At 64.5% G+C, this 13,525-nt stretch overlaps 1 protein-coding gene across 3 annotated transcripts in view; it reads right to left on the bottom strand.

The window, feature by feature from the left end:
- CEP104 (centrosomal protein 104) overlaps positions 1–13,525 on the bottom strand; it is a 33,109-nt gene that overhangs the window by 5,090 nt on the left and 14,494 nt on the right. For 2 of the 3 annotated variants that reach the window (XM_051828333.2, XM_051828332.2), the window contains 9 exons: positions 13,099–13,266; positions 12,388–12,561; positions 8,729–8,905; positions 6,748–6,954; positions 6,290–6,397; positions 4,673–4,718; positions 4,158–4,224; positions 3,606–3,714; positions 21–159 (listed from right to left, as the gene is read on the bottom strand). In XM_051828333.2, the coding sequence (XP_051684293.2) occupies positions 21–159; positions 3,606–3,714; positions 4,158–4,224; positions 4,673–4,718; positions 6,290–6,397; positions 6,748–6,954; positions 8,729–8,905; positions 12,388–12,561; positions 13,099–13,266 (1,195 nt within the window). The remainder of the gene's footprint in view (positions 1–20; positions 160–3,605; positions 3,715–4,157; positions 4,225–4,672; positions 4,719–6,289; positions 6,398–6,747; positions 6,955–8,728; positions 8,906–12,387; positions 12,562–13,098; positions 13,267–13,525) is intronic. The other variant, XM_070077061.1, reaches the window with a different exon arrangement.

The raw sequence follows: 13,525 nt of genomic DNA, 5'->3' as shown, positions 1-13,525 counted from the left end.
GGCGGGGAGCGGGCACTCACGGTTGCAGTCCTTTGCCTCGATGTGTCTGGGCAGCTCCTCCTTAGAGACGGCCTCGCGGCAGCGGCAGCACTTGCCAAAATCGTCCTTCCTGTCACACTCGGTCAGCAGGTGCTCCGTCAGGCTGCACACCTCCACCACCTTGACTCCCAACACAGAACAAAGCCCACCGCTCAGGACGCCCGTGCAGGGGTCAGGATGGCCATGGAGAGTGATCTGTGCCCTGTTCCCTGTCCTGCAGCGCTAGCACGGCCATGGAGAGTGATCTGTGCCCTGCTCCCTGTCCTGCAGGGGTCAGCACGGCCACTGTGATCTGTGCCCTGCTCCCTGTCCTGCAGGGGTCAGCACGGCCACTGTGATCTGTGCCCTGCTCCTTGTCCTGCAGGGGTCAGGACGGCCACGGAGAGTGATCTGTGCCCTGCTCCCTGTCCTGCAGGGGTCAGGACGGCCACGGAGAGTGATCTGTGCCCTGCTCCCTGTCCTGCAGGGATCAGCACGGCCATGGAGAGTGATCTGTGCCCTGCTCCCTGTCCTGCAGGGGTCAGCACGGCCACGGAGAGAGATCTGTGCCCTGCTCCCTGTCCTGCAGGGGTCAGGACAGCCATGGAGAGTGATCTGTGCCCTGCTCCCTGTCCTGCAGGGGTCAGCATGGCCACTTTGATCTGTGCCCTGCTCCCTGTCCTGCAGGGGTCAGCACGGCCATGGAGAGTGATCTGTGCCCTGCTCCCTGTCCTGCAGGGGTCAGCACGCCATGGAGAGTGATCTGTGCCCTGCTCCCTGTCCTGCAGCGCTAGCACGGCCATGGAGAGTGATCTGTGCCCTGCTCCCTGTCCTGCAGGGGTCAGCATGCCATGGAGAGAGATCTGTGCCCCTGCTCCCTGTCCTGCAGGGGTCAGCATGGCCACTGTGATCTGTGCCCTGCTCCCTGTCCTGCAGGGGTCAGGACGGCCACGGAGAGAGATCTGTGCCCTGCTCCCTGTCCTGCAGGGGTCGGCACGGCCACAGAGAGAGATCTGTGCCCTGCTCCCTGTCCTGCAGGGGTCGGCACGGCCACTGAGGTGATCCGTGCCCTGCTCCCTGTCCTGCAGGGGTCAGCACGGCCACGGAGAGTGATCTGTGCCCTGCCCCCTGTCCTGCAGGGGTCAGCATGGCCACTTTGATCTGTGCCCTGCTCCCTGTCCTGCAGGGGTCAGGACAGCCATGGAGAGTGATCTGTGCCCTGCTCCCTGTCCTGCAGGGGTCAGCATGGACACTTTGATCTGTGCCCTGCTCCCTGTCCTGCAGCGCTAGCACGGCCATGGAGAGTGATCTGTGCCCTGCTCCCTGTCCTGCAGGGGTCAGCACGGCCACTGTGATCTGTGCCCTGCTCCCTGTCCTGCAGGGGTCAGCATGCCATGGAGAGTGATCTGTGCCCTGCTCCCTGTCCTGCAGGGGTCAGGACAGGCATGGAGAGTGATCTGTGCCCTGCTCCCTGTCCTGCAGGGGTCAGCACGGCCACGGAGAGTGATCTGTGCCCTGCTCCCTGTCCTGCAGGGGTCAGCACGGCCACTGTGATCTGTGCCCTGCTCCCTGTCCTGCAGGGGTCAGCATGGCCACGGAGAGAGATCTGTGCCCTGCTCCCTGTCCTGCAGGGGTCAGCATGCCATGGAGAGTGATCTGTGCCCTGCTCCCTGTCCTGCAGGGGTCAGCATGGCCACGGAGAGAGATCTGTGCCCTGCTCCCTGTCCTGCAGGGGTCAGCACGCCATGGAGAGTGATCTGTGCCCTGCTCCCTGTCCTGCAGCGCTAGCACGGCCATGGAGAGTGATCTGTGCCCTGCTCCCTGTCCTGCAGGGGTCAGGACAGCCATGGAGAGTGATCTGTGCCCTGCTCCCTGTCCTGCAGGGGTCAGCATGCCATGGAGAGTGATCTGTGCCCTGCTCCCTGTCCTGCAGGGGTCAGCATGCCATGGAGAGAGATCTGTGCCCCTGCTCCCTGTCCTGCAGGGGTCAGCATGGCCACTGTGATCTGTGCCCTGCTCCCTGTCCTGCAGGGGTCAGGACGGCCACGGAGAGAGATCTGTGCCCTGCTCCCTGTCCTGCAGGGGTCGGCACGGCCACTGAGGTGATCCGTGCCCTGCTCCCTGTCCTGCAGGGGTCAGGACGGCCATGGAGAGTGATCTGTGCCCTGCTCCCTGTCCTGCAGGGGTCAGGACAGCCATGGAGAGTGATCTGTGCCCTGCCTCCTGTCCTGCAGGGGTCAGCACGCCATGGAGAGAGATCTGTGCCCTGTTCCCTGTCCTGCAGGGGTCAGCACGGCCTCTCTGGGCCACGGGCACCGGGTGGGGAACATCCCGGGTGCGCACCCGCAGACACGGCGCTGACCCTGCTTTCTTCTCCGCGTGTTACTCTAGCATCACACAGAGGTCACTGCCACGGTGGGGGCAGGGGGCTGCAGCCGACTCCGGTGTGATACCCTCCATCGGCAGAGTAGCTCAGTGGTGCAGTGCATGGCCCTGGGTTCAAGTCCCTGCCCACTCCTACTGCTGAGGATGCGTGCTGAGATTCTCTTCCCGCGCTGTCTGCCCTGACACCGGGTGCCTGAGGCCTCGCCCCTGGGGCTCCGTCGTCCTGCTCAGAGGGAGGGCGTGAGAGAGGCCCTGGTGAGGCACACAGGTCCACGCTCCTTCCCGCTGCTTCTCAAGGAAGGCCACTGCCCGGGGCAGGAGACTAAGTTCTCAAACCAGACGCAAAAAGCTGGAGCCACAGGCGAGACGGGCAGGGTGGAAGCACGACAAGTGGAGACCCCTGAGGGCAAGGGCCCAGCAAGACACAGCATGGCAGGGGCCCGTCCGAGGGAGAAAGGGCACCCCACAAGTCAGCACAAGAGGGGGACAGCGCCACACAGGCGGGCAGGAGACCCGAAGGGGTCTTCCCGAGGGGGCGGGGTGGACACGCCCTAGTCAGGAGGGGCTGTGATGAAGGCAGCTCCCACCGCCCTGAACCAGCGTCCATGCCACAGCCAGACGTGCCCCGTGGGTGCCCGGAACTGAGCAGCAGTGAGACTGCACCAGGGCCCCGAGCAGATGGCGGAGTGATGCTGGCCTGAGGGGCACGGTGATTCCGCGCCGCGTGAGCCCATCTGTACACAGCCCCAAAGCAGGGCACGTGGACGGGCGGCGTGGGAAGTCAGGGAGTGGGCACTTCCTGCAGGCAGCGGCGGCGCGGCCCAGCTGTCCCTGCTCGGGCGCCCCCCCCAGCCCCCAGCGGCGGCCCCCCCGGCTGTCCCTGTGCGGGCGGCACCCCCCGGCTGTCCCTGCGCGGGCGGCCCCCCCCGGCTGTCCCTGCGCGGGCGCCCCCCCCAGCCCCCAGCGGCGGCCCCCCGGCTGTCCCTGCGCGGGCGGCTCCCCCGGCTGTCCCTGCGCGGGCGCCCCCCTGGCTGTCCCTGTGTGGGCGGCCCCCCAGGCTGTCCCTGCGCGGGCGCCCCCCCCAGCCCCCAGCGGCGGCCCCCCGGCTGTCCCTGCGCGGGCGCCCCCCCCAGCCCCCAGCGGCGGCCCCCCCGGCTGTCCCTGCGCGGGCGCCCCCCCCCCCCAGCCCAGCGGCGGCCGACCTGTCTGCAGTGGTCACATCGCGTGAGCATCAGGCAGTGTTTCCAGTAGTGCAGGTCCAGGCCCTCCTCCGTGAACGCGTCGCTGCGCTCCCCACAGAAGATGCACAGGCTGGAAGGACAGGCTCGCGTCCGCTCTCGGTCACGAGGAAGTCCTCGGCTTCCCCGCCTCCCAGCCGCCTCGGCAGGGTCGGTCACCCCAGGAGAGCGGCCGCCAGCTGACGACCCCTCGGGACACGTGGCGTCAGGAGAGGCGAGAGCAGGACGTCTCCCTGTCCTTGCCTCTGCACCGGGACGCACGGGGCACTCTGCCCTAACGGCGGTGCCACCAGGCAGGCGGGGGGCGGCGGGGGGGGGCGGCTATCCTGACTCCGAGGCAATTCTCCCAGCTTTGAAAATTCCAGAGAAGAGCCAGGTAGCTTACACGCCCCCAGCGAACCCGGGAGGACCAGGTTCTCTCCAGTGTTCCCGTGTGGCCAGTCCCTCGGAGCAGCGCCCCGCGCACGGGTTCCTTGTCTGAGCCGTGGTCCCCTGGGCACCACACCTACAACTCACTTGTCCAAGTAGTGTCCCTCTGCAGCTTCCGGAGCAGCCGGCGGAGCCGCCCTCCTCTCCTGGGTGTCTGAAGGGAAGAGAGAAACAGGCTGGGGCCGGCGCTGCAGGTTACGATGCTGCCTGCGACGCCAGCACCCTGGCTGCTCCACTCTCTGTCCAGCTCCCTGCGAATGTGCCTGGGGAAGCCGCGGAAGATGCCCCAAGTGCCTGGGGCCCTGCCACCCCAGGTGGAAGACCCGCTGGAGCTCCGGGCTCGGGGCTCCGGCGTGGCCGGCTTGGCCCTGTCCCAGCCGTGCAGGCATTTGGGGAGTGAACTAGCGACGGAAGAGCCGTCACCCTGCTTTTCAAATAAACACTCTTTAAAAGCAGGAGTGAGCACCCCTTGCAGAAGCAGCTATGAGGCTGGGCAGCCGCCTGACGTGACCCACGCTTTAACTGCCGCGCGGCTGGAGGGACTGGTGAAGGCGGGCAGGCGGGCGGTGCCGTCTGGGCTTTCGGGACAGGCACTTACGCACCCTGTGGCCGTGGCTTCTCCGTGACGGCAGCGGTGCCCTCTTTCTCCTAAGACACAGAAACAGAGAGGGTCAGGGACAGCGGGCTGCAGCATGAGCCGGGGCCTCCAGGACACGCGGGCCTCTGAGGTGTGCTCCAGAGAGTTTTAGGGTTTCTGTTATCCACACTGAGGCTCCGCGGCTGTGGCGCCTGTCCAAGCTGCTGACCTCCACAGGTGACCGGCCTGCAGCACAGGCATCCACAGGACGCAGCCCGCGCTGGCCCAGGGCCAGGGTCGCGTCAGGAGTCGCGACAGCGTGCTCCGCGCCACGGCGGGAGGGCGGCCGGCACTCGGGGTCAGGGCTTCATGGAGAACGAGCTCAGGCCCCTGAGCGAGACCCTTCATCTGCCCCGTCAGTGTCTCCGTTCGTGTACTACTGGGAGCCACACAGGGCTCAAAGGCTGTGGCGGAACCGCCGCACGCGAGGGTGACCAGCTGGGGTCCACAGCACGTGAGGGTGACAGGGTCTGCTGCACGGGAGGGTGACAAGCCAGGGTCCACAGCATGTGAGGGTGACAGCCAGGGTCCGCTGCATGCGAGGGTGACAGCAAGGGTCCACAGCACGTGAAGGTGACAGCCGGGGTCCACAGCACATGAGGGTGACAGGCTGGGGTCCACTGCACGTGAGGGTGACAGGCTGGGGTCCACTGCACGTGAGGGTGACAGGCTGGGGTCCACTGCACATGAGGGTGACAGCCAGGGTCTGCTGCACGTGAGGGTGACAGCCAGGGTCCGCTGTGCGCCCGGCCGCTCCTCCACCTGCCCGGCCGCTCCTCCGCCCGCCCGGCCGCTCCTCCGCCCGCCTGGCCGCTGCTCTCTGCCCTCCCGCGTGGTCGGTGCGCCCGCAGCAGAGGAAAGGTCCCCGTGGCGTCTGCCTCGGGAAGTTCTCATCCATTCGGCTTTCTCCTCATTCTTACCCATTTCTTGTTTTAAAAACTGGCACTGAGAAGGCTTCCCACGAGCTCCGCCTCCCCGGGGCTCTGTGCACCGCGGGCCCTGGGGGCCCAGCACCGCAAGGTGCACACCGCAGACTCAACGGCAACGTCTTTCCCTGCTTTTCCTTCTTTTGACCACTTTTTGTCAATGTAAGGAACTTAACCACGAAGCTGGTGCTGCGAAACCCTCTCAGTCCCAGAAGCAGGGCCCTAGAAGGGGCACGTCCTGTTCTGGCACGCACCTGCACCGCGGGGACCTCCCACAGGCCTCGGCGGCGGGGCGGGGTGGGGCGGGCCGCTTCCAGTATTCGCCCAAGGCCCTCGTAAGGCGTGGAACCAGGCCCGCACTCCAGGCCCAGGGCCACTGGGGCGCTCCGGAGGGAACTCTGCCCCTCTCCCCCCCCCCCCCCCCGCCCCACCAGCCCCCAGGCCTCCTGGCTCAGCTCAGCCTGCAGAGGAGAGCGCAGGGTCACTCAGCACCTAGGGCCAACCATCCCGGGGGCGCTCTTTCAGTTCCGCAAACTGATGAAGACCACAGGATGAATGAGGCCACCCCGTCGGGCGATCCCAGGAGGGAACCACGGCCTGGGCAGCCCTGGGCCGGCGTGAGCGCCACCCAGCACCGCGTGAGCAGCTGCTCCCACCTGCACTTCTGCCTGGATTCCCTTCAGGGCCGCCAGCTGCCCTTGCAGAGCCTTGATCTCCTCTTGCTTCCGTCTTTCTGCGGCTTCTGTAGCTGCCTTTCTCTGTGCCTGGTAGGACAACCATTTTCCTGTGAGGACAGCCTGTTAGGGAAGCCTTAGAGGTCATGACAAAGCCTGGCCTGGCCACCGCCTCTTGAATGGGACAACGTCCGCCGGCACTGGAGGCTGGCTGGGGCTGACTCATCTAAGGCACGTCTGGTGGGGACGCTGCAAGGTGCCCGTGGCTGTTACTACTCCTCTTCCCAGAGGGGCAAGTCCACGTCTCACAGGCAAGCGAGGAGGAGCAGGGACTGACCCCAGGGAGCCAGCGCTCCTGCCGTGCACCCGTGCTGCCTGCACACGCGGCTCCCAGGAAGCCCGCCGCTCGCGCACCGAGCACCCTGCGGACAGCAGCTCACCTGCACTTCAGCCCCTGTGGGCCTGCCGTCAATTCTGGCGAAGCCCTCAAACAGGGTCCTGTACAGGACGTTCCTGCGCGCGCTGCTGTCCTCGGCGGGGAGGTGCTCCAGGACAGAGGCCGGGTGCTGCCGGTACAGGTCCAGGACGACCCTCACCGCCGCCTCACGGACCTCGTACACCCTGTGCTGCAGGGCGCTCACGGAGAACTGGGCAGAGAGGGCAGGGCCTCGTGTCACAGCGGCAGCGCCCACGCTCCTCCAGCGCGAGAGCAGCGCGGGTCCACAGCGGAGGTCGAAAGAAAGAAGGAGTCGGCGCGGGGCCTGGGTCACTCAGAACTTCCCTGAGCTGGCCGGCGCCATGGCTCACTAGGCTAATCCTCCACCTGCGGCGCCGGCACACCGGGTTCTAGTCCCGGTCGGGGTGCCGGATTCTGTCCCGGTTGCCCCTCTTCCAGTCCAGCTCTCTGCTGTGGCCAGGGAGTGCAGTGGAGGATGGCCCAAGTGCTTGGGCCCTGCACCCCATGGGAGACCAGGAGAAGCACCTGGCTCCTGGCTTCGGATCGGCACAGCATGCCAGCCATAGTGACCATTTGGGAGGTGAACCAACGGCAAAGGAAGACCTTTCTCTCTCTGTCTCTCTCTCTCACTGTCTACTCTGCCTGTCAAAAAAATTAAAAAAAAACACACACACAAAAACAACCAAACTTCCCTGAGCTGACCTGACCTCAAACGCACGTGGCGATGTAAATGAAAACTATCAACTTCATTTCCCAACATAAGCTCGGTCAACAAGGCATTCGGGGCGGGTGTCGTGTGCAGAGCCACCTCCCAAATCCGAGTGCCTGGCCCGAGGCCCTGCTGCTGCCCACTTCCAGTGCAGCTTCAGGCCAGTGGGCCCCTGGGAGGGGATGATCACCCCGTGGGTTCTCCACCCACACGGAGACCCAGATGGAACTCCTGGCTCCTGAGCTCGGCCTGGCCCAGCCCTGGCTGCTGCAGGCGTCTGGGGAATTAACCAGCAGGTGGACATCCCTCTCTCTGTCACTTGGCTTTCAAGGAAATGAATAAATCTCTAAAAAATTAAGATAATTTGCTAAGTGACGGGACCTGCTCTGACCCAGGGCCAGCCCTTCTGGGCACACTGAGCCCAACGCCTGAGCTGTTCAAAGACTCAGAGCCTATTCCTCCCCACCCTCGTCTCCTGGTCATCGACTCCCCACCCTCGTCTCCTGGTCTTTGACTCCCCCACCCTCGTCTCCTGGTCATCGACTCCCCACCCTCGTCTCCTGGTCATCGACTCCCCACCCTCGTCTCCTGGTCTTTGACTCCCCACCCTCGTCTCCTGGTCATCGACTCCCCACCCTCGTCTCCTGGCCATCGACTCCCCACCCTCGTCTCCTGGCCATCGACTCCCCACCCTCGTCTCCTGGTCATCGACTCCCCACCCTCGTCTCCTGGTCATCGACTCCCCACCCTCGTCTCCTGGCCATCGACTCCCCACCCTCGTCTCCTGGTCATCGACTCCCCACCCTCGTCTCCTGGTCTTTGACTCCCCCACCCTCGTCTCCTGGTCATCGACTCCCCCACCCTCGTCTCCTGGTCATCGACTCCCCCACCCTCGTCTCCTGGTCATCGACTCCGCACCCTCGTCTCCTGGTCATCGACTCCCCACCCTCGTCTCCTGGTCATCGACTCCGCACCCTCGTCTCCTGGCCATCGACTCCCCCACCCTCGTCTCCTGGTCTTTGACTCCCCCACCCTCGTCTCCTGGTCATCGACTCCCCACCCTCGTCTCCTGGTCATCGACTCCCCACCCTTTTGCTTTCCCCTCTGCCTGCCTCATTCCTCCCAGCACTCAGATGGACAGAACACGCGTCCCCTCCCAGCACTCAGATGCACAGAACACGGCCAGGCAGTCTCCACACCGTGGGCACCACTGTGGCAGTGCGGGGCCGCGGCAGTGTGTCCCGGGCCTGCTCACCTTCATCACGCCATCCACCGTGAAGCCCGAGCCCTCGGTGCCCAGGTCTCGCAGCAGCCGGCCCAGCAGGTCCATCTGACTCATGGCCAGGTGAGTCGAGGAGTTGGCTTTCAGCGGTTGCACCAAGTAAGACGGAATAATTTGGAGAGATTTAACCTCCTTGAACAAGGCCATTTCCTATAAAGAATCAACATAACCTGTTAATTTTTATGGGAAGTGCTAGAGGCAATTTAGCAAAACCTTCAAACTAAGGCATCGAAGGGAAACAAGGGGAATAAAGCCACGCGAGGAGCAGGGCCGTGGTGCCGGCGGTTCAGCTGCCCTTGCAACACCACAGCCCGTGCCCGAGCGCCCGGCTGAATCCTGGCTGCTCTGCGCCCCGCTCCTGCTCCCTGGCTGCTCTGCGCCCCGCTCCTGCTCCCTGGCTGCTGTGCGCCCCGCTCCTGCTCCCTGGCTGCTGTGCGCCCCGCTCCTGCTCCCTGGCTGCTGTGCGCCCCGCTCCTGCTCCCTGGCTGCTGTGCGCCCCGCTCCTGCTCCCTGGCTGCTCTGCGCCCCGCTCCTGCTCCCTGGCTGCTCTGCGCCCCGCTCCTGCTCCCTGGCTGCTCTGCGCCCCGCTCCTGCTCCCTGGCTGCTCTGCGCCCCGCTCCTGCTCCCTGGCTGCTCTGCGCCCCGCTCCTGCTCCCTGGCTGCTCTGCGCCCCGCTCCTGCTCCCTGGCTGCTGTGCGCCCCGCTCCTGCTCCCTGGCTGCTCTGCGCCCCGCTCCTGCTCCCTGGCTGCTCTGCGCCCCATTCCTGCTCCCTGGCTGCTGTGCGCCCCGCTCCTGCTCCCTGGCTGCTGTGCGCCCCGCTCCTGCTCCCTGGCTGCTCTGCGCCCCGCTCCTGCTCCCTGGCTGCTCTGCGCCCCGCTCCTGCTCCCTGGCTGCTCTGCGCCCCGCTCCTGCTCCCTGGCTGCTGTGCGCCCCGCTCCTGCTCCCTGGCTGCTCTGCGCCCCGCTCCTGCTCCCTGGCTGCTCTGCGCCCCATTCCTGCTCCCTGGCTGCTGTGCGCCCCGCTCCTGCTCCCTGGCTGCTGTGCGCCCCGCTCCTGCTCCCTGGCTGCTGTGCGCCCCGCTCCTGCTCCCTGGCTGCTCTGCGCCCCGCTCCTGCTCCCTGGCTGCTCTGCGCCCCGCTCCTGCTCCCTGGCTGCTCTGCGCCCCGCTCCTGCTCCCTGGCTGCTGTGCGCCCCGCTCCTGCTCCCTGGCTGCTGTGCGCCCCGCTCCTGCTCCCTGGCTGCTGTGCGCCCCGCTCCTGCTCCCTGGCTGCTGTGCGCCCCGCTCCTGCTCCCTGGCTGCTGTGCGCCCCGCTCCTGCTCCCTGGCTGCTGTGCGCCCCGCTCCTGCTCCCTGGCTGCTGTGCGCCCCGCTCCTGCTCCCTGGCTGCTGTGCGCCCCGCTCCTGCTCCCTGGCTGCTCTGCGCCCCGCTCCTGCTCCCTGGCTGCTCTGCGCCCCGCTCCTGCTCCCTGCTCCTGTGCCTGGGAGGCAGCAGATCACGGCCACAGTGCTCGGGCCCCAGTACCCACATCGGGACCAGACAACTCCCGGCTCCTGGCTTTGTCTGGCCCAGCCCTGGTTAGTGGGGGTATTTGGGGAGCGAACCAGTGGGTGGAAGATCTCTCTCTGTCCCTCCCTCTCTCTGCACTCTGCCTTTTAAATAAATAAAATATCTTTTTAAGAAAACAATAGGAACAAACTGCAGTAAAATCATCAATCTTTAAACTCCTATATCTTTCTCTTTTAAAAAACGAAGCCTTTCTTTTATCTTTCTGTTTCTCTGAAAGGCAGAGAGAGAGATACATGCAGAAGGACTGCTGACTCACGCCCCACGAGTTACAGCTCAGCCAGGAGCCAGGAGCTCCCTGTGGGCCTCCCACGTGGGCAGCGGGGACGCGTCCTGCGCCATCACTGCTGCCCCCCAGGTGCACGGCAGCAGGACGCTGGGTCAGGGGTGAACCTGGGCATTCCCTCCTGTTCAGGACGGGGAGGATTCGGGCGGCAACTTAACCGCGGCACCAACGCACGCCTGGAGCTCAGGCCGCTGGGAGCTCAGTGAGACACTGGCCACACCACCTGAAGCACGGGGGCCCAACCACCGCCACTGAGAGCCGCGGAAGCCTCAGAGTGCCGGCAGGCGCGTGCACGCGTCCGCTCTCTGCAGGCCTCAGCAAGCTCAGGCCTCCTAGTGCCTGAAATTCTAAATGAAATGAGAGTGCCACGGCTCGGATCATCATTTCAGTATTTACTCAATGCCGGCAAGTGTGTGCCAATGTGTTCTTAATAGGGCTACCAGCGGGCTAAGACGAAAACCGTAGACACCATGACCTCAGTGTGTCTGCACCACCAGGTCTGTCTGTAGTTGAGGGAGACACCGTTAATCAGCCAGATGCAGAGCAAGAGGGAAACCTGAGCAACGAAACACTGGAGCTTTCCCGTCACAGTCGAGCAAGGAATGTCCTTGCCAAGTCCTCGGTCCTGGCACAGGGCCGGGTTACATCTGGCCTGCGAGTGGTCTGTGCAGACACGAAAGCTAAGGGGGGACGAGAGACTTTTCTGAGAAGAGGACAGTGAACCCTTAACCGCCTCCAGACGTGGCAAATGCACGCGTTCTCACAGTCAGCCGACAGGCGCTCTGGGGTAAAACACGGACACGGTGCTAAGGTCACACACGGCCACGCCACTCAGAGACTAACCTGGTCTAAAAGTAACTCCAGGAGGGAATGCTCCCGGCTCCTGGGAGACGGTATCTACCCAAAACTCACTTCCACCAGCGAGCACGTTGTAGCGCTTCACTTAGCTTCATTTCTCGACTTCCTGATGAGTATCATTAACTTTCCCTAGTCACTTTCCCTGAAAATTAGTTTATTAAATGAAGCCAGATCTGCCGTTTGTCACATCTTAGAGGAATGATTCCTGTGAAGACGCACGCAGCTTTGGGTTCCTTCCCAAGGAGGGGACTGGCAGCCAGCCGGCCCAGACTTCCAGGACCTCACAGGCTGTCCGGGCCAGTACTGCGGCACAGCAGGCCAAGCCACCACCTGCGATGCCTGCGTCCCAGAGCCGCTGCTCCACTTCCGATGCAGCTCCCTGCTGTGGCCTGGGAAAGCAGCAGAAGATGGCCCGAGTCCTTGGGCCCCTGCACCCACGTGGGAGACCCGGAAGCAGCTCTGGGGAGGGAGAGGGAGGGAGGAGAGGGAGTGGGAGAAGGCGAGAGGGAGAGGGAGGGAGGGAGGGAGAGGGAGGAGAGGGAGAGGGAGACGTGAGCCCTCTTCTACTTTTCCAGGTGCATTAGCAGGGAGCTGGATTGAAAGTGGAGCAGTGCTCATCTGGGACGCTGGTATCATCGGCAGTGGCTTAACCGGCTGTGCCACAAAGCTGGCCCCTGTACTTTTATTTATTTACAAAACAGCTTATGTGGGACAAGAGGAATAATGGAAAGACCAAACTGTACACTTTCATCAAGTTTATGTCGAAGCCCAAATTCATCTTGCAGGGCCTAAGCGAAGCGCAGCAGCGGGTCCCCAGGCCCTCGGGCAACGCCGCTGCCCCGACGGCCGCGGGCGCTCAGAGGGGCAGCTCCGCAGGGCTCTTCATGCTCCTGCGGTCCCTGATCCCAGGGAGGAGTGCAGACCTGAATGAAGTTGGCAGCGAGGATTCGGAGGCGGGCAGAGGAATCGCCGGTTCTGGCAAGCAGGACAGGGACCGTCCTCTCGACGCAGTGCGTGGTCTCCGGTTTGCCCAGCCTGTGTTTAGGAACGTAGTGCGTGATGATCATCTTCAGCAGCTTCAGGGAAGCCTGAAAGACCTAAGGAAGAGGCGACGGCACAGGTGAGCCACTCCGAAACCCCCCAGACTGAACAGGAAGCGAGCCGTGAGCAACCACAGGGTGCCTGAAGGGCGGCGGCAGACTGAAGGCCTGCGCTTACGTCACCGTGTCACCAAGGGCTGCCTTGCCGAGCGGACAAACTCCTGTGTTAGCGCGGACAACGGTGACGAGGGGACGCGCAGGGCCCACGGAGCTACCATTCGCAGTAATTCCCAGGCGCCTCAGGTTTCACGAAACGCGAGACCTAAGCTGGACATCTGTTGGGGTGCGCAGGGCCTCTGCCACCAGCTGTCTGAGGGCCGTGGAGAAGCTGATGCCGCGTAACCCGGGCTGGCCAGAGCTCAGAGGCCGTCATTCGCCATCGCCCGCACGATGCACTTTGCACGAGTGCACCGCGGGGCTCTGCTGACGGCTGTGTCAGCGGCCGGGCTCTCTCTCCAGCTGCCCTGGCTTCTCGTGGTGGGTCACGGGACCTCAGCCCTGGACGCCAGAGCCAGGGGCAGCCGAGGGACTCACAGAGGTCACGATGTCCTTTATGGCTCTTCGGATGAGAAAGACAGCCGCCCTCAGCGTGCTCTTTACGTCTTCCTTTGGGGTCCCGGCCGGCATTTCCGTCATCTTTTTGTAGAGAGCAAGCAGCGCGTCTTCTCGGTAGGACCACGTCTTGGAGTAGGCCCCGGCCACCTGCCGCAGAGCGGGGGTCTCGCTTCAGCTGAGTCAGCGTCGGCGTGACAGCACCCAGACTTAGAGAGCGGGAGGGAGGGAGGGAGGGAGGGGGCTTCCATGCTCTGGTCACTCCCCAAATGGCCACAACAGCCAGAGCTGGGCCAGGCTGAAGTCGGAGCCAGGAGCTTCTTCCAGGTCTCCCGTGGGCCCCAAGCACTGGGCCGTCTTCCTCCGCTGCCTTTCCAAGAGCATTAGCAGGGAGCGGGATCAGAAGTGG

The sequence above is a fragment of the Oryctolagus cuniculus genome, chromosome 7 (genome assembly GCF_964237555.1).
Source record: "Oryctolagus cuniculus chromosome 7, mOryCun1.1, whole genome shotgun sequence".
Taxonomy (NCBI): Eukaryota; Metazoa; Chordata; class Mammalia; order Lagomorpha; family Leporidae; genus Oryctolagus; species Oryctolagus cuniculus.
This window is presented reverse-complemented; position numbering and strand designations above follow the sequence as displayed.